General features: G+C 46.5%; 1 protein-coding gene across 2 annotated transcripts in view; it reads left to right on the top strand.

The window, feature by feature from the left end:
- OSCP1 (organic solute carrier partner 1) overlaps positions 1-19830 on the top strand; it is a 33171-nt gene that overhangs the window by 12342 nt on the left and 999 nt on the right. For both annotated transcript variants that reach the window (XM_030823441.1, XM_030823442.1), the window contains 7 exons: positions 5210-5377; positions 5917-5997; positions 14632-14735; positions 15202-15330; positions 16199-16268; positions 17799-17938; positions 19679-19742. In XM_030823441.1, the coding sequence (XP_030679301.1) occupies positions 5210-5377; positions 5917-5997; positions 14632-14735; positions 15202-15330; positions 16199-16268; positions 17799-17938; positions 19679-19742 (756 nt within the window). The remainder of the gene's footprint in view (positions 1-5209; positions 5378-5916; positions 5998-14631; positions 14736-15201; positions 15331-16198; positions 16269-17798; positions 17939-19678; positions 19743-19830) is intronic.

Genomic DNA, 19830 nt, shown 5'->3' with positions numbered 1-19830 from the left:
GAACCCCAGAAATACATGCCTTAACACAATAAAAGCACTCAACCCTGACCGGGCATGGTGTCAGGAGTTCGAGACCAGTCTGGCCAACATGGTGAAACCCCATCTCTACTAAAATTACAAAAATTAGCTGGGTGTGGTGGCACACACCTGTAATCCCAGCTACTCAGGAGGCTGAGGCAGGAGAATCACTTGAACCCGGGAGGCGGAGGTTGCAGTGAGATGAGATCACACCACTACACCCCAGCCTGGGCAACAGAGTAGGACTTCATCTCAAAAATAAATAAGTAAAATAAATAAAAAAATTTTAAAAAGCACTCAACCCTAAAACTTTAATTCTGCTTCATTCTTCACAAATCTCAGCTCTGCAATGTAGAAACCAGATATTTTTTAGAGCAAGTTCAAAAACAGTCTTTACTCATAATGTGAACTTATCTGTTTCTTTGGGAAACAAAGTATTGGGATGCTGTGATCTTTTAAATAATAATTCCTTCAAGAATATATCTACCTCTGAATAATAATGATAATAATAATAATAATAATAATTCCACATAAATAAATGGCAGAGGACAGACAAGTCCGTTTAGAAGAATTCCAAATGATTTATATAGATACTCTGTCTTCAGGGAGGGAGAGTGTAATTCCTCCTCCCTAGGTGGGGGCTGCACTTCAAAGAGTACAGTAGGGAAAGGAGGGAAGAAATAATTAGCTTTACAGCAGAGAAACTTGATAAACTACCCCAACCGGATGGTCAAGGTAACATCAACAGTGATAAGTCATGTTGCCAGTATGTACCTTGACATGATGTGATGAAAATGGAACTTCACCTCTGTGGTGTTCCTCCCTGAAACTCCAAACCCCAGGCTGACCATAAGAAAAACATCACACAAATACTGTTTGTTGGTCATGCTTACAAAATACCTGACCAGTATTCAAAACTGTCAAGGTCACCAAAGTCAAGGAGAGTCAGAGAAACTGTCACAGCCAAGAGGAGCCCAAGGACACAGGACAGCAGAATAGAATGTGGTGTCCTGGATGGGATTTCAGAACAGAAATAGGATGTCGGGGAAACTAATGAAATCTTTAAAGTTTGGTCTTTAGTTAATGTAAAATATAATAATAATTCCTTTACAACTTCCCCCACCATGTGAAAGAGGACTACCAGGCACAGTGTCTTGCAGCTCTAATATCAGTGCTTTGGGATTGAGGCCAGGAGTTCAACACCAGCTTGGGCAACACAGCAAGACCAAATCTCTACAAAAAAATTTTAAAAGGCCAGGTGTAATGGAGTATGCCTGTAATCCCAGCACTTTGGGAGGCCAAGGCAGGAGGATCACTTGAGCCCAGGAGTTCAAGACCAGGCTTGGCAACATAGCAAGACCCTGTCTCTAAAACAATAGAGAGAGAGGGCCGGGTGCAGTGGCTCACGCCTGTAATCCCAGCACTTTGGGAGGCTGAGGCGGGTGGATCACGAGGTCAAGAGATCGAGACCATCCTGACTAACATGGTGAAATCCCGTCTCTACTAAAAATACAAAAAAAAAAAAAAAAATTAGCCTGGTGTGGTGGCGGGCGCCTGTAGTCCCAGCTACTCGGGAGGCTGAGGCAGGAGAATGGCGTGAACCTGGGAGGCGGAGCTTGCAGTGAGCCAAGATCACGCCACTGCACTCCAGCCTGGGGGACAGAGCAAGACTCCGTCTCAAAAAAAAAAAAAAAAAAAAAAATAGAGAGAGAGAAAGAAAAATTTTAAAAATCATGATGACTGATGGTGGGAGTTAGATTTGCAGAGTCAGCACTCACTTATTACTGGTACTTAGAAGACTCAGGGAGACAGACTGCCTTTAACTGTGCCCTCTTACCTCTTGCCACTTACCTTTGGGAAAGTTACTTTAATTCGGCCAGGCGCGGTGGCTCATGCCTGTAATCCCAGGACTTTGGGAGGCCGAGGCAGGCAGATCACAAGGTCAAGAAATCGAGACCATCTTGGCCAACATGGTGAAACCCCGTCTCTACTAAAAATACAAAAAATTAGCCGGGCATGGTGGCAGGCACCTGTAATCCCAGCTACTTGGGAGGCTGAGGCAGGAGAATTGCTTGAACCCGGGAGGCAGAGGTTGCAGTGAGCCAAGGTCGCACCATTGCACTCCAGTCCGGGCAAAAAGAGCAAAACTCTGTCTCAAAACAAAACAAAAAAAGTTACTTTAACTCTCTGAGGCTTCATTTTCTTATCTGTAAAATGAGGATAATAAATGCTACTTCATCAATTATTAGAATTAAGTGAGAAACATACCTAGGCCTGGCATATAGCTGTTCAATAAATATTAATTATATTTTCAGTTCTGCTTGCTCTTCTCTCTCTGCCTTTAAAAAAGTTTAGAGACTGAGCACAGTAGCTCACACCTGTAATCCCAGCACTTTGAGAGGCCCAGGTGGAAGAATCACTTGAGCCTGGGAGTTTAAGACCAGCCTGGGCAACATAGCAAAAACCCATCTCTAATATTTTTTAACATATTAAAAAAAACCATAGTGAGACCTCATCTCTACTAAAAATTAGAAGAACTAGCTGGGCACAGTGGCACACAACTATAGTCCCAGCTACTCAGGAGGCTGAGACAGGAGGATAGCTTGAGCAGGGGAGGTTGAGGCTTCAGTGAGCTGTGTTCACGCCACTGTACTCCAGCCTGGGTAACAGAGTGAGACCCCCCCTGTCAAAAAAAAAAAGAGAAAAAAAAAAGAAAAGAAGAGGAAGTTTAAATTTCCATAGAGGAAAGACACAGAACTTAGAATAAAAAAACTGAGTTTAAGCCTTAGCTCTACCAGTTACTAGCTGTGAGACCCAATTTACTGAATTACTCGGAACTGGCATTCCTTCGTCTTATGCCTGTTTTTATTCTTTATTTCTAGCATGGTTTCCTATATACGAGCACTTCATGTTTGACAATGATGGCAGAGTCTCAAATCTGTATCTGCAGTATTGTACTTTCCCAACCCCCACGCACACACACCAGGCTATTCCTGTTTTCTGGGGCTTGTTTTAATTTTCTTTTTTTTTTTTTTTTGAGACAGAGTCTCACTCTGTCACTCAGGCTAGAGTGCAGTGGCACTAACTCGGCTCACTGCAACCTCTGCCTCCCAGGTTCAAGCCATTCTCCTGTCTCAGCCTCCCGAGTAGCTGGGATTACAGGCACGCACCACCACGCCCGGCTAATTTGTGTATTTTTAGTAGAGATGGGGTTTCACCATGTTGGCCAGGCTGGTCTCGAACTCCTGACCTCAGGTGATCCACCTGCCTCGGCCTCCCAAAGTGCTGGGATGACAGGCATGAGCCACTGCACCTGACCAGCTATTCTGGTTGTATGCCACCTTCTAAGTGGAAATGTTTGGCTGCAGGTAGGAGAAATGGGATTGTGTAGCAGGGTCCTGGCAAGTGCCTTAGAATCTGATAGTCTTGAGGTCAAATATCATTCTGCACTTACCAGCAATGTGAAATTAGGCAAGTTTCCTCATTATTAAACTGGGCTAATACCTACCTCATAGAGTTATTGTGAAGAATATATGGGATCGAATGAGGTAATATATATACGCGTGCTTGGCATGACACTCAGATGGTAGTTGTTTATCATTTCAATCCTGCCCCAGACATGTCCTTAAGTTAACTGTCCATCTTCTCTCCTGGCTCCTACGCTCCCACATCCCTCAGACGTCCTTTCCTCCATCAATAGCATCATCTCTCCCCACCCGCACTAGGCTGAAAAGGCTGCAGTCCTTCTGGACGACCCTGATCATCATCCCCCAAATCTAGGCAGTCACCACCCACTGACAGCTTTTCCTTCTAAATATCGCATGATCTTCCTTTCCCTGGCTTCTCCGTTCCCACTGTCTTTTTTCCAGGCCTTCAGTCTGGATTGCTGCAACAACATTTCTTTCATTCATGCCATCAGTAGATATTTATTGTAATCTTTTGAGGAACCAGGTGCTAGCTACTCCCCCTAACTAGTCTCTCCCTTCTGTCACAGCTCATCATTGCCAGATCTCATTCAGTCACCACTTTGATCATGTCAGCTCATAAAACTTTAACCCCCTAACTTCTACTACATCTAGTCTAAATTATATTGCGTATCTCCCCAAAAACTTTATTCTATTTTTAATAATTCAGCTTTTATTTTATATTCAGGAGGTACATGCACAGGTTTGTTACATGGGTATATTGCGTGATCCTGAGGTCTGGGGTACAATTGAGCCCATCAGTCAGGTAGTCAGCATAGTACCCAATAGTTAGTTTTTCAACCCTTGACCCCTCCCTCCCTCCCTCCCCATTCTTGCAGTCCCCAGTTTCTACTGTTGCCATCTTTATTTGCCATACTTACCCAACTTTTTTACCTGCCATCCCCAACACAAACTGTCCTCAGGCCATTCTCCTCTTTCTCCCAGAAAAATAACATACTCATTGCTGCCTCCAGGCCCTCACATGTACTGTTTCCCTCAACTGGAATGCCTTTCCTCTGCCCTCAGCCAATTTAAATCCTGCAGCTGCCTCGAGGGCTATGTAAGGCCACTTGTGCCACAAAGCCTGCCTTCACCACTTTGGTCCCCACCAGTTCCTCCCTTCTGATCTTTCATGTATGGTCATACCACACCTATGTGGAGATGGCTTGTTGATATCCACATAGTTCATCATTTAAAATGATTCTTATAAAGTTGTAGAACTCTATACTTGCCACTTGCACACATATTGCCTCATTTATTGCTCTCAGAACCTCTGCAATTGGGAAATTAGAGAGTATTTTTTTACAGATGAGAAAACTCAGGCCCAAAGAGGTTAAGGAACTTGGCCAAGGTTATACAATAAGTTAGGAGGAAAGGAGTACTTAAATTTGCATTTTCTTTCTCCAGATCCAGTGCTCACTTTGGGACTCCGCTGCTGCCAATATTTTTTCAGACATATCCCATTAACAATACACATCAGGTGACCAGAAATCCTGGTTTGCCCAGGAATGTGCTGGCTTACTCCTGTTTTCCTGGCTTAATTATGAAAAGCACCCGTTTTGACTCTGAGAAGTGTCTTGGTTTGAGTGATAGTGATATGGTCCCCCAAGCTGTATAGCAAGCCCAGAGTTGGTTTTCAGTAAATGCTTGACTGAATCACTCTCTGGAGATTTTCACACCTGATTTTGATATGATCCCATTTCTTTTGCTTGTGTGTGGGTTGGCAGCTCTATGACCTGATGACCATGGCTTTCAAATATCAAGTATTGCTGTGTCCCCGACCCAAGGATGTGCTGCTGGTCACTTTCAATCATTTGGATACCATCAAGGGATTCATCCGAGACTCCCCAACCATCCTACAGCAAGTGGACGAGACTTTCCGGCAGCTGACAGAAGTAAGAGTGCCGTCAGTGTCTCGCCTCTCAGCCCCAGTACTTTTTCTCATCCCTCTGTTAAGAATACGTAGATTCTATGACAGAGAGAACAGGATGAGGAATGGCAAAGCCTGCCACTCTCCCAGAACATTCTGAAAAGCAATCTGTGTCCATTTTGGTAATATAATGGGGATCATCATCTTATGTCCTCTTACTGATGCTTCACAATTGGAAAAGCAATATACAGAGCACAGCCATTTTCTCCTCACTTCTCTGAAAGGGATTTGGTGGTGGATGTTCTGCTAAATCTTGGGGAACAGGCTCTCCAGGTCTGTGGAGAATGGGAGAGAGGAAGTGCACCCCTGCTCAGGTGTGGGCTAACAGGCTTTGTCACCATGGAGAGGGAGCACTGCTTGTCTCCCCGCTGCCCCTCCTGCCCAGCAGCCCAGTCCTCTCCTTACCTATCTGGCTCCCATCCCTGAGCACCCATCTGCCCTGCCTGTGCATACTACTCATTCCGCTTGGAAAGTGAAGTGCTGCTTTCTGCTTGCCTTTGGCAGATATATGGTGGTCTCTCTGCAGGGGAGTTCCAGCTGATCCGGGAGACACTCCTCATCTTCTTCCAAGACCTGCACATCCGAGTAAGTCAATGGGCAGCCCCGGGAACACTCAGGAGCTGCTGTACCAGGGAAACAACCCTGGTAGTCATGAGGGCAGACAAGGACGGAGACTTTGCCCAGTTAGTGATGTCCTCAGGGTTTGCCTCTCTGATGATAAAGATATTGATAATACATCTCAGCAGTTTTTAAATGGACCAAGGAAGACAGTGATGCTGCCATTCTTTTTTGATTACCTTGTGAGTTTCTTGGAAATATAGTTTCTTCTGTTGCTTCTCCAGAGGAAATATGCTTTCAAGTCACCAGCCTGATCTCAACTGCAAAACCTTTTCTTGAGCTTTATCCTCCTTGACCTCTCCAGTATCTGACACTGTCGGGAGGCTGCCCCTACTCCATGGAACTCTCACCTTTCCAGGTCTTTCATGGCTCTGTACCATTCTGGGCTTCCCTTCCCTTCCCTCTCCCATCTCAATGCCTTTTACTCCTTCCTCTCCCACCATCTGTCTCCAAACCTTCCTCCTGTCTCTACCCACCTCCTGCTAATGAGGCATCTCCTTCCTCACCCTTTTGTCTACCAACTCCTCTGCCTATGACTCCTGAGTCTAACCTCTACTCTACCCTGGCCCCACCCCTGCCCTCCAGACTCACATCTCCACCGCCTTGCTGAAACTTCCCACCAGGATGCCCACCAGTGCCTACAACTTGATGTCTGTAGCTAAACTAATCTCCACAGTTCAGGTGCTGCCCTGACTTTCTCATTTCTTTTGAGGGCACCACCACCATTCTCCTACTCACTTGACTCAGAACCAGAATGTCACCTTTGACTCCCCTTCCCTGATCTTCATCCAGTTGCTTCTAAGACCCATAGAGTCAGCCGGGCGCAGTGGCTCATGCCTGTAATCCCAGCACATTGGGAAGACGAGGTGGGCAGATCACCTGAGGTCAGGAGTTCGAGACCAGCCTGGCCAACATGGTAAAATCCCATCTCTACTAAAAATACAAAAATGAGCCGGGCATGGTGGCAAGCACCTGTAGTCCCAGCTACTCAACCCAGGAGGCTGAGGCAGGAGAATTGCTTGAACCCAGGAGGCGGAGGTTACAGTGAGCCGGGATCGCACCACTGCACTCCAGCTTGGGTGACAGAGGGAGACTCCGTCTCAAAAACAAACAAACAAACAAAAATAGAGTCGGCCTTGTCAATATCTACACCCTCTTTTCCTTTTTTCTGAGACAGTGTCTTACTATGTTTCCCAGGCTGGTCTCTAACTCTTGGGCTCGAGTGACCCTCCTCCCTCAGCCTCTCAAAGTGCTAGGATTACAGGTGTGAGCCACCATGCCCTGGCACACCTTCCTCTCCATCCCTGTTGCCACCATCCTGGCTCAGGCCCTCATACTCTTGTGGGCTATGCTTCCCAACTGGGCCCCTCTCCTCCTGCCGTGCCTACATGGCCAGGCAATTCTACATCCTAACTTTTAAAAACACATTTTCTAGCCAGGCACAGTGGCTCATGCCTGTAATCCTAGCACTTTGGGAGGCCAAGGTGGATGGATCACTTGAGCCCAGAAGTTTGAGACCAGCCTGGGCAACATGACAAACTCCATTTCTACCAAAAATACAAAATTAACTGGGCACGGTGGTGCGTGTCTGTATTCCCAGATATTTGGGAGGCTGAAGTGGGAGGATCACTTGAGCCCAGGAGGTCAAGGCTGCAGTGAGCCAAGATCATGCTACTAGGCTGGGCGCAGTGGCTCACGCCTGTAATCCCAGCACTTTGGGAGGCCGAGGCGGGTGGATCACGTGGTCAGGAGTTTCAGACCAGCCTGGCCAACATGGTGAAACCCCGTCTCTACTAAAAATACAAAAATTAGCCAAGTGCCTTTAATCCCAGCTACTTGGGGGACTAAGGCAGGAGAATCGCTTGAACCTGGGAGGCAGAGGTTGCAGTGAGCCGAGTTAGTGCCACTGCACTCTAGCCTGGGCGACAGAGCAAGACTCCATCTCAAAAAAAAAAAAAAATCATGCTACTGTGCTCCAGCCTGGGCTGAGACCCTGTCTCAAAAAAATAAATAAATAAATAAAAATAAAATAAAAACACATTTCTGAAGCCTGGTTAACATGGTAAAACCCCGTCTCTACAAAAACAAAAATTAGGCAGGCATGGTGGCACATGCCTATAGTCCCAGTTAGGAGGCTGAAATGGGAGGACGGCTGCAGTGAGCCATGATGGATCCATGATTCAGACCAGGTGTCAGAGCAAGACCATGTCTCAAAAAAAAAAAAAAAAAAAAATTCGGAGCTTCTGAATTTTGAATCTGTCTCTCTTGGACAGGGCTTTGTTTCTTGCCACAATGTAACCAACTGGTGTGGGAAAGAGGTATGATATGGTAGAACAAGGCCAGGCTCTGGAACCAGACATGTTTCTCTCTCTTTTTTTTTTTTTTTGAGACAGGTTCTCATTTTGTTGCCCAGACTGGAGTATGGTGGCACAATCATGGCTCACTGCAGCCTCAATCTCCTGGGCTCAAGTGGCCTTCCACCTCAGCCTCTCGAGTAACTGGGACTACAGGAGCTTGCCACCACGCCTGGCTAATTTTTCGTATTTTTTGTAGAGACAGAATCTTGCTTTCTTGCCCAGGTTGGTCTTGAACTCCTGAGCTCAAGCAATCTGCCTGCCTTGGCCTCTCAAAGTGCGGGGATTACAAGTGTGAGCCACTGTGCTCAGCTTCACCTTTCTCTTTGAATCTCAACTCCAGAGCTGGGCACAGTGGCGAGTGCCTGTAGTCTGAACTACTTGGGATATTGAAGTAGGAGGATCAATTGAGCCCAGGAGTTCAAGACCATCCTGGGCAACATAGTGAGACTCTGTCCTTAAAATAAAATGTTTGGTTTTTGAGACAGAGTCTCACTCTGTCTGGAATGCAGTGGCACAATCTCGGCTTACTGCAACCTCTACCTCCCGGGTTCAAGCAATTCTCCTGCCTCAGCCTCCCAAACAGCTGAGATTACAGGCGCCTGCCACCAAGCCAGGCTAATTTTTGTATTTTTAGTAGAGATGGGGTTTCACTATGTTAGCCAGGCTGGTCTCAAATTCCTGACCTCAGGTGATCCGCCTGCCTCAGCCTCCCAAAGTGCTGGGATTACAGGCATGAGCCACCATGCCCAGCCAAAATAAAAAAATTTTTAATTAAGAAAATGAATCCCAACTATAGGACTAGCTTCATGACCTTGGGCAAATAACTTCTCTTAAGTCTTAGTTTCTTCATCTGAAAAATGAAAATTATAATACCTAATTTTGTTGGGAGGATTAACTGAAACAGCATATGTAACATATATGTATTTGTTTGTACATACACAGAGAGTGCTTCTGGAAGCATATGCAAGAAACTGTTCACAGTGTTGCCTTCCAGGAGTGGGGAACTATATGGAGGAGAGGAGAAGGAGACTGACTTTCCATTATGTATACCCTTTTGAGACCTTTGAGTTTTGTACCTGGGCAAAATAAAATTTAAAAAAGGGGAAGAAATGCAATGTATTTAGTGCCTTATTGTATTTCCCTTCCATGGACAAAGGAAGATAAATAGATTTCAATTCTGATGCCAAATTTTTCTTTCTTTTTTTTTTTTTTTTTTGAGATGCAGTCTGGCTCTGTCGCCCAGGCTGGAGTGCAGTGGTACCATCTCGGCTCACTGCAACCTCCACCTCCCTGGTTCAAGCAATTCCCCTGCCTCAGCCTCCCGAGTAGCTGGGATTACAGGTGCACACCACCACTTCCGGCTAATTTTTTTGTATTTTTAGTAGAGATGGGGTTTCACCATGTTGGCCAGACTGGTCTCAAACTCCTGACCTCAGGCAATCCACCCGCCTCGGCCTCCCAAAGTGCTGGGATTATAGGCGTGAGCCACAGCGCCCGGCCTTATTTTTAACTCTCATGAGGAATTGTATTTGCTATGGATAAAGCAATAATAACATCAATATAAATTAAGATCTCTGTCATTGATTAAAATAAAAAATATGAAAGTACAAATAAGATTAAGTTTTTCATTAAATTTAAAATAACAATTTTGAAATATTAAAAATTCTGTCTCATATTGTTATCAGGGCTGCATATTTGGGTATTATTTTATGGATTGGTAGTAACATAAACAGCCATATTGATTTCCCAGTTCCGACAAGATAACATTCATTATAATGAAAAGGCTTTCAGCTGGGTGCAGTGGCTCACGCCTGTAATCCCAGCACTTTGGGAGGCTAAGGCGGGCGGATCACAAGGTCAAGAGATCAAGACCATCCTGGCCAACATGGTGAAACCCTGTCTCTACTAAAAATACAAAAATTAGCTGGGCGTGATAATATTCTGCCACCAGGCATGATGGCTCATACCTGTAATCCAAGCACTTTGGGAGGCCAAGGCCAGAGGATTCCTTGAGCCTAGGATTTCAAGGCTGCAGTAAGCTATGATCATGTTCACTGTACTCCAGTCTATGCAACAGAGCAAGACTCTGTCAAAAAAAAAAAAAGGCCGGGCGCCATTGCTCAAGCCTGTAATCACAACACTTTGGGAGGCCGAGGTGGGTGGATCATGAGGTCAGGAGTTCGAGACCAGCCTGGCCAAGATGGTGAAACCCTGTCTCTACTAAAAAATACAAAAATTAGCCAGGCACGGTGGCGGGTGCCTGTAATCCCAGCTACTCGGGAAGCTGAGGCAGGAGAATCACTTGAACCCAGGAAGCAAAGGTTGCAGTGAGCCGAGATCATGCCACTGTACTCTAGCCTGGGCGACAAAGCAAGACTCCGTCTCAAAAAAAAAAAAAAAGGAGGCCAAGCACCATAGCACACACCTGTAATCCCAGCACTTTGGGAGGCTGAGGCGGGTGGATTGCCTGAGGTCAGGAGTTCGAGACCAGTCTGGCCAACACGGTGAAACCCCGTCTCTACTAAGAATACAAAAATTAGCTGGGCATGGTGGCACGCGCCTGTAGTCCCGGCTATTCAGGAGACTGAGGCAGGAGAATCACTTGAACCCGGGAGGCAGAGGTTGCAGTGAGCCGAGATCGCACCACTGCACTACAGCCTGGGCTACAGAGCAAGGCGCTGCCTTAAAAAATTAAAATAAAAAAAAACAGCAGGCAAGAAGGAAGGCAGAGAGACCAGACAGGAGGCTTCTGCAGTGGGGCAGGCAGAAAACAGTGAAGGCCTGCGTGGGGAGCAATAGCTGGGGTGGAGAGGAAAGGCTTGGCAACTGAATAGACATGGGAAGGGTTGAGGAAGAGACAAAGATGGACCCTGTTCTGAGCAGGGGGAATTTGAAGTACATCCTAGGGAACCCGTAGATGGAAATGTGTGACAGGCAATGAGATGGATGGGTCAGGTGCCAGGGAAGGAGATGGAGTGGGACCTTGAGATCTGGGAGCCATGAGCTCAGAGGTGAGCCCTGGAGTATGGGAGGACACGAGATCACCTGGGAAAGGAAAGGGTGGAGGGAGAAGAAAAGGCCAGCAGAGGGGCTGAGCAAGCAGACAGACTTAACAGTCCTCTCCAGCCACTGGCAGAGTCTCAGGCCAAACACAGGCACACACATGACCTACATTTGTACATTTCAGATCTACCACGCCATAGTCAGCCTCATAAGATTAAGCTAACAGAGGTTCTAGCACATATAAATATTCCTCATTCTCCCTCTAAATTTTCTTTCTCCTTTCCTGTACTCACATCCCTTGGTCACAGAATCTTGAGGTTAAAAATGTCTTAAACGTCATCCAGCAAACCCTCTGACCAAACCAGTTTACACGTTCCCCTGAAAACGTGACTCATACCTGCTCATCTCCATCTCTGAAGTGTCTCTCCACCTACCTTCTTCCTCCAGGCTCAGCTCCAGACCCACAGTCACGCCTGCCTCCCCGCAGACTCCCAGCATGCCAGCAGTCGTTCTCCTCAGCAAGCTTCTATGCACCTGCTATGTAGCATGTCCTGCTTTAAAGTGTTGTTTTTCTCCATTTTGTGCTTGCGTCCTGTGTCCAAATAGACTTGTAATAATGAGTATTGGCTACCATTTATTGAGCACATAGTCTATGTGTCAGCCTTTGCTTTTTTTTTTTTTTTTCCAGATGTTGCCCAGGCTGGAGTGCAGTGACAAGGTCTCAGCTCAACACAACCTCCACCTCCTGGGTTCAAGCGATTCTCCTGCCTCAGCCTCCCAAGTAGCCAGATTACAGGCACACGCCACCACACCCAGCTAATTTTTTGTATTTTTAGTAGAGACAGGGTTTCACCATGTTGACCAGGCCGGTCTTGAACCCCTGACCTCATGATCTGCCCGCCTCAGCCTCCCAAAGTGCTGGGATTACTGGCGTGAGCCACCGCACCCAGCCGGCTTTACTTTTTATACATTGTCTGATTTAGTTGTCACAGTAACCCACCGAGTTATCTATTATTATTATTATTATTACCCCCAGGTTACCAAAGGGAAAACTAATGCACAGAAAGGTTGTGTAATTTCCCAAAAACCCAGAAGTGGCCCGTCCAGTATTTAAGCCTACAGAGTCTAACATCAGTATTCCAAGCTGCCAGCTCAGACATTCTTATCGCTTTGCATTTTCACTGCCTTGCACACAACAAATGCTTATTCTTTCCTTTTTTTTTTTTTTGAGACAGAGTCTTGCTCTGTTGCCCAGGCTGGAGTACAGTGGCATGATCTCGGCTCACTGCAACCTCCACCTCTGGGGTTCAAGCGATTCTCGTGCCTTGTCCTCCTGAGTAGCTGGGATTACAGGCATGAGCCACCACACCCTGGAATTTTTTTATTTTTAGTAAACACAGGGTTTCACCATGTTGGCCAGGCTGTCTCAAACTCCTGACCTCAGGTGATCCACCTGCCTCAGCCTCCTAAAGTGCTAGGATTACAGGCGTGAGCCACCACACCCAGCCTAAGATGCTTATTCCTTTTTTTTTTTTTTTTTTTTTGAGACTGAGTCTCGCTCTGTCGCCCAGGCTGGAATGCAGTGGCACTATCTCAGCTCACTGCAAGCTCCGCCTCCTGGGTTCACGCCATTCTCCGGCCTCAGCCTCCCGAGTAGCTGGGACTACAGGCGCTCGCCACCACGCCCGGCTAATATTTTTTATTTTTAGTAGGGACAGGGTTTCACCGTGTTAGCCAGGATGGTCTCGATCTCCTGACCTCGTGATCCTCCCGTCTCAGCCTCCCAAAGTGCTGGGATTACAGGCGTGAGCCACTGTGCCTGGCCATCTTATTCTTGATTATATTACTAATATAACCTTATAGAATATTAGCATTGAAGAGATCTTCAAGCTCATCTCTTATTTTACAGATAAGGAAGCCAAGACCCAGTAAAACTGATTAACTGCTACAATCTTTATGAGATTTAATCTGTGAGTGACCGAAACCTCTATACAGAGTACACGAACCTAGGAGAAGGAATAAGTGTAATGTGTTTTCAGTCACCTAACAGACCCTCAAACTTAAATGCCAGCTGGATCCCCCTGCCCCAGCCCCATCCTTCTTTCTAGTCTAGCATGTGGTTAAGGCTTGGGCTCCAAAGTCAGAATCACAGGAGTTTGAATCCGCAGCTCTGCCCCTTACCAGCTGGCTGACCTTGAGGAGGCGTCTTAACCTCTGAGCTGCCTCATGTAGAAAGTGGCCATATGAGGTTCTTACAGCTCAAGGTCTGCAGCTGCATGGAAAGTAGGCAGGGAACCAAGGAATACGGGCGGAATTTGGAGTCACCTTTGGTTTTGAATTCTGGCCCTGCCTCTTACTGCTCTCTTTGGGCAAGTCACTTCACTCTCTACTTCAGCTTTCTCGTCTTTAAAATGGGGGTAATAGGACTCACCTGGAAAGTTTGCTGTGCTGCTAGAAAAGTAGTTCTGTTTGTAGCCGAGCATGGTGGCTCATGCCTGTGATCCCAGCACTTTGGGAGGCCAAGGCAGGCAGATCACTTGGGCTTAGGATTTTGAGCCTGGCCAACATGGCGAAACCCCATCTCTACAAAAAATATAAAAATTAGCTGAGCACAGTGTCTCACACCTGTGGTCCCAGCTACTTGGGGGGCTATGACAGGAGAATCGCGTGAGCTGGCGGGGCTGAGGTGGCAGTGAGGCAAGATCGTGCCACTGCACTCCAGCCTGGGTGACAAAGTGAGTTCCTGTCTCAAAAAAAAATAGTTCTGTTTGTTAAAATACAGTTAACTCTGCAAGTGTAATTTTTTCTCCCTTTTTTTTTTTTTGAGATGGAGTCTTGCTGAGTCTTGCTCTGTTGCCCAGGCTGGAGTGCAATGGCACGATCTTGGCTCACTGCAACCACTGCCTTCTAGGTTCAAGCGATTCTCCTGCCTCAGCCTCCTGAGTAGCTGGGACTACAGGCGCCCACCACCACGCCCGGCTAATTTTTTGTATGTTTAGTAGAGACAGGATTTCACCGTGTTAGCCAGGATGGTCTCGATCTCCTGACCTCATGATCCACCCGCCTCAGCCTCTCAAAGAGCTGGGATTACAGGCGTGATCCACTGCACCCGGCCTCTCCCTTCTTATTGTTATAAACTTATAGGTCACGTTCCCAAACCATTACGCACTTTCCACCCTCAGAATATTGATGTCTATGAAAATATACCAAGAAAAATGACAATAAATGTATTTTTTTCCAGGTATCCATGTTTCTAAAGGACAAAGTTCAGAATAATAACGGTCGCTTTGTGTTACCGGTGTCCGGGCCTGTTCCCTGGGGAACTGAAGTTCCAGGACTCATCAGGTGAATTCCCAACAATGATCAGAGCTATGTTTGGGGTGCTAGGAAATCAGCACGGGGGCCACACACGGAATGCCGCACTGCCGAGCCACTCCCAGTCTGCCCAGCCCTTCTCTTTCTTCAGTAAAACAGCTATTGAAAAAGTCAGGTTCTAATCCCCACCTTGTCGCTTAGTAGAGGGACTTGAGGCAAGTTACCCAGTTCCCCAGGACCAATTTCCTCATCTGTTAAATGGTTACCGTGTGGATGAATAAGACAATAGTGCTCTAACGTGCTTACAAAGCAATTGGCACATACATATGCTCAATAAATATTATTATTGTATAATTATTATTATTATTACAACCAGTACCTTTATCTTGAAGGAGAGCATGTATTCCTTTTATGTTCTGTAGTACAAAGAATAAAGAAGCTTCCAGGACTACCTAAGCTTGGAGAACATTCCATCATGTCATACTTTGTATTGTAGAATGTTCAACAACAAAGGTGAAGAAATGAAGAGGATAGAATTCAAGCATGGTGGAAACTATGTCCCTGCACCCAAAGAAGGTTCTTTTGAACTTTATGGAGACCGAGTCCTGAAACTGGGAACTAACATGTAAGCAAATTCTTCTCTGAGTGAATTCAAGTCCAAGGGAGGTCACTTCATTTAAAAAAAAAAAAAAGAAAAACAGCCAGACTTCTGCTATGAAAATCCCTGCCGACAATAGGAGTAATTTCCCCTTAGGTACACTGCATACAGAGGCCTGACATTTCAAAGGGCACCCAGGAACACCAAACATAAGGCAACTCGACAGAATGAAAAGATACATGATGTTCAATAGCCATGCAAGAGAACTAGCTATAGCCGGGCGCGGTGGCTCACGCGTGTAATCCCAGCACTTTGGGAGGCCGAGGTGGGCGGATCATGAGGTCAGGAGATCGAGACCATCCTGGCTAACACAGTGAAATCCCGTCTCTACTAAAAATACAAAAAAAATAGCTGGGCGTGGTGGCGGGCGCCTGTAGTCCCAGCTACTCAGGGGGCTGAGGCAGGAGAATGGCGTGAACCTGGGAGGCGGAGCTTGCAGTGAGCCGAGATCGCGCCACTGCACTCCAGCCTGGGCGACAGAGCAAGACTCCATCTCAAAAAAAAAAAAAAAAAAAAAAGAGAGAACTAGCCAAAATCTGTGCTGCAGTGGAAATCCAGAAAGACTTAACCGTTCTGTAAATCTGCATGTCTTTTCAGTGATGCATGTTACTCTTCACAAGAGGAGGCATTGCCACCCAGCCTCCCCAGGTGTTTTTCTTTAGGAAGAAGTGAAATGTGAGTGGTTAACACGCACTCAGTTGCATTCTGTACCCACAACACCTTTCTGGATGTTATTTAATGTCTCAGAATAAAAGCTACCAACTATGCTTACGAGTTAGAGGGAAGTCCGTGGAAAGGGGCTGGATAATGTCACCATTTTCTGTTGACACACCAGGTACAGTGTGAATCGGCCTGTGGAAACCCATATGTCTGGATCATCAAAGAACTTAGCCTTACGGACCCAGGTGAGCTGCTGCCTTCCTTGCCTACCCTCACAGCTTCTCTCTAGATACAGAGGTCTACATAAAGAGAGAGGTGAGAATGCTTTAGATTTCGGATCTAGCCAACACTTCCCCTGTTGTGTGCAATCTTCTCCATTCCACCTTATGAGTACACAGGTTTTAATTGTAGCTTTTCATGGAGACTTCCAGTGATCTCACTAATTAGGTAATTTTAGGCTCAGCCACCATAATTAAGAGGAACCACACACCAGGACATATGCAGTAGCATAGTACCAGTGCCATTAGGTCCATGATTGCTGACATCAGCACTCGTGTGTATTCTGATCATCAAAACATTTCTTTTTAATGTTTCCCTCTATAGCACTGTGGTAGCTAAGTCAGAGTGGGGGGTTTTAGTTTCTCTGAATTCCATCCTTACAAGCTTTTGCTGAACTAGCTCCCAGCTAGCTGTAGGAGAGATCACAGAATATTAAATTATTCAGCAAACATTTATTAAACTACTTCTATGGGCTGGGGACCCAGGGACACGAAGCTGATATAGATGTGGTCCCATCCTGAAGGGGCCTGTGGTACCCTGGGAAAGATGGCGAAAGAAGCAACTCAAATGAGGTGGAGGAAGGGCTGGCTAGGGATCCTGAACAAAGTGCTGTGCCAGAGGAATTCATGTCTGTCCAGTGGACAGGGATCACAGGGATCAAGAAGGCATTTCAGTATTGAAGTGGGGCTCTAGAGTAGGTAAACTATGAAACAGCAGAGAGGGAGAAATGGGCACACGGACCAAGGTGACAGAGGGGCAAGAGTGTTCCCGGGAGGAGGGTGGCAGTGTCTCCCACGAGGCTTACGTAATGGATCACAGCATCATGGAGGTTTGCTGGCAGAGACTCGCCTGGACAGGGACACTGGGGCCTGACCAGGAAGGGGCGTAAAAACTATTTGGGCTTTGTTCTTTCGACAGGAGGCAGAGGGGTTTGTTTCAAGCCAGGGAGAAATGAGACGAAAACTGCATTTAGGTAACTGGTGGCGGCGTGAGGGGAGAGGCAGAACAGGGGAGGCCAGGCTGGAAGGAAAAGAGGGGTGCAGGATGAGGCAGGGTGAGGACTGTGAGAGTGGGGAACGGACTCGAGGATGTGTTCCCGGCCGTCACCACCTGAGGGCAGTGTGGCAGCGCCTCTGGAAGGAGACGGGACTGAGGCGACTTGTAAATGCTGAGGGAACCTGATGGACAGGAAAGGAAGCCATACACTTCACCTTCAAGGAGGAAGGTAGTGAGAGGAGAAGTGTGGATCCCTGGGGCTTCCACTCTTGCGGACAGTATGAAAATCTCTGGTTTGCAAAGTTGCTACATTCCCTCTGCTTCTGATGTGATTGTTTTTCTTTTGGTTAAGCCTGCTGTCTATGCTTCATTTGGACCCAGAAATAATTTAAATAGCAATTGTTTCACCTTATTTTATAATACCTACCTGTGTCTCTGAGGTTTCAGCAGGAAATGTGATTGCCTTCATGTGGCTAAAAATCATGCAACTGTTTCTGCAGGAAAGCGTTGCTCCAAACCCTCTTGCTAAAGAAGAGCTGAATTTTTTGGCCAGGCTGATGGGAGGGATGGAGATTAAGAAACCCAGTGGCCCTGAGCCCGGATTCCGGTTGAATCTCTTTACCACCGATGAAGAAGAGGAGTATGTTTTAAACCTGTTTCGTTAAAGACATAAAAATCCTAAGCGTGACAAGAACACAGAATGACTATTACAAACCAGTAGCACTTATAAATATTTGTGTAAATATCACAAATAAAATACCAACAAATTTAATAACCTAGTTAAATAGCCCACCAGGATGAAATGGCCTGAACCTTCTGGAGTCATTCAAAAAAAGAGATGGGGCCGGGCGCGGTGGCTCACGCCTGTAGTCCCTGCACTTTGGGAGGCCAAGGCAGGCGGATCACAAGGTCAGGAGGTCGAGACCATCTTGGCTAACATGGTGAAACCCCGTCTCTACTAAAAAAAAAATATATATATACAAAAAATTAGCTGGGTGTGGTGACACGCGCCTGTAGTCCCAGCTATTCGGGAGGCTGAGGCAGGAAAATCGCTTGAACCCGGGAGGCAGAAGTTGCAGTGAGCCAAGACCGCGCTATTGCACTCCAGTCTGGGAGACACAGCAAGACTCTGTCTCAAAAAAAAAGGAAAAAAAAGGCCGGGCGCGGTGGCTCACGCTTGTAATCCCAGCACTTTGGGAGGCCGAGGCGGGCGGATCACGAGGTCAGGAGATCGAGACCACGGTGAAACCCCGTCTCTACTAAAAATACAAAAAAAAATTAGCCGGGCGTGGTGGCGGGCGCCTGTAGTCCCAGCTACTCGGAGAGGCTGAGGCAGGAGAATGGCGTGAACCTGGGAGGTGGAGCTTGCAGTGAGCCGAGATTGCGCCACTGCACTCCAGCCTGGGAGACAGAGCGAGACTCTGTCTCAAAAAAAAAAAAAAGGAAAAAAAAGAGAGATGGTGTGATGGTGCGCACCTGTAGTCCCAGCTACCCAGGAGGTTGAGGCAGAAGGATCGCTTGAGCCCAGGAGTTTAAGGTTAAGCAAGCTGTGGTCGTGCCACTGCATTCCAGCCTAGGAGAGAGAGCCACATCCTGTCTCTAAAAAATAATAAAGAAAACAAAAAAAGAGTTATAATGTTTTACTTATCAGAGCACAGATGTATAAGCAGTGTTAGAAGCCAGGATGACCAGATTAAGACAGTGTGTTAAGAAACCAGAGTGAGGTTGGAGCTTGATTTCCCTGTACTAGACAGTATCACCCAAAACCAACAGCAAGAGTAAATCACCCACGGTGACTTATGGTGCTTTACAGTTGACAGAGCACTTTTGCATGCATTGTCTCACATGATCCTCCTCAAAACCAAGTGTTTGGCGTAAGTGTCACCTTTCATTGAACTATTAATAACTTCTTTTGTTTACTTCTGTGTGACAGGTACTATGTAAAGTCCTGGGGATGCAAAGATGGAGTGTAAGACCTAGAGCCTGTCCTCAGGAAGCCCTCAGCTTAGTGGGAGAGTGAACATGTACAGATATAAGTTATTTCAGTGCCGTGTCATGAACGCGCTAATTGAGGACAGTGACTGACTGCACTGGCAGATTGAAGGAGCTGGCATTTGATCTAGGTCTTGGAGTTTGCCAAGCAGAGGAAGGGAAGACACATCCTTGGCAGGGCTTATAATGTGCAAAGTCACAGAGACATAAAAGAACTTGACTTTCCAGATGATAGGGTACACTGGTGGGAGATGGGGTAGAAAGTTTAAGAGAAATGGCAGAAGATGAGGCAGAAAAAATAGGTTGCCAACTGATCAAGAGCCAGTTTGCCATGCTGGCAGGGACAGAACCCTAACCTTGCACCCATTTTCTTCACCATCTCATCTAGACAGGCAGCGCTAACCAGGCCAGAAGAGTTATCCTATGAAGTTATCAACATACAAGCCACCCAGGTACGTACAGGGGATTACACAGGGTCCAATCTTATTCCCTTCCTCATCTTTTTTTTTTTTTTTTTTTTGAGACAGGGTCTCACTCTGT

The sequence above is a fragment of the Nomascus leucogenys genome, chromosome 12 (genome assembly GCF_006542625.1).
Source record: "Nomascus leucogenys isolate Asia chromosome 12, Asia_NLE_v1, whole genome shotgun sequence".
NCBI lineage: Eukaryota > Metazoa > Chordata > Mammalia > Primates > Hylobatidae > Nomascus > Nomascus leucogenys.
This window is presented reverse-complemented; position numbering and strand designations above follow the sequence as displayed.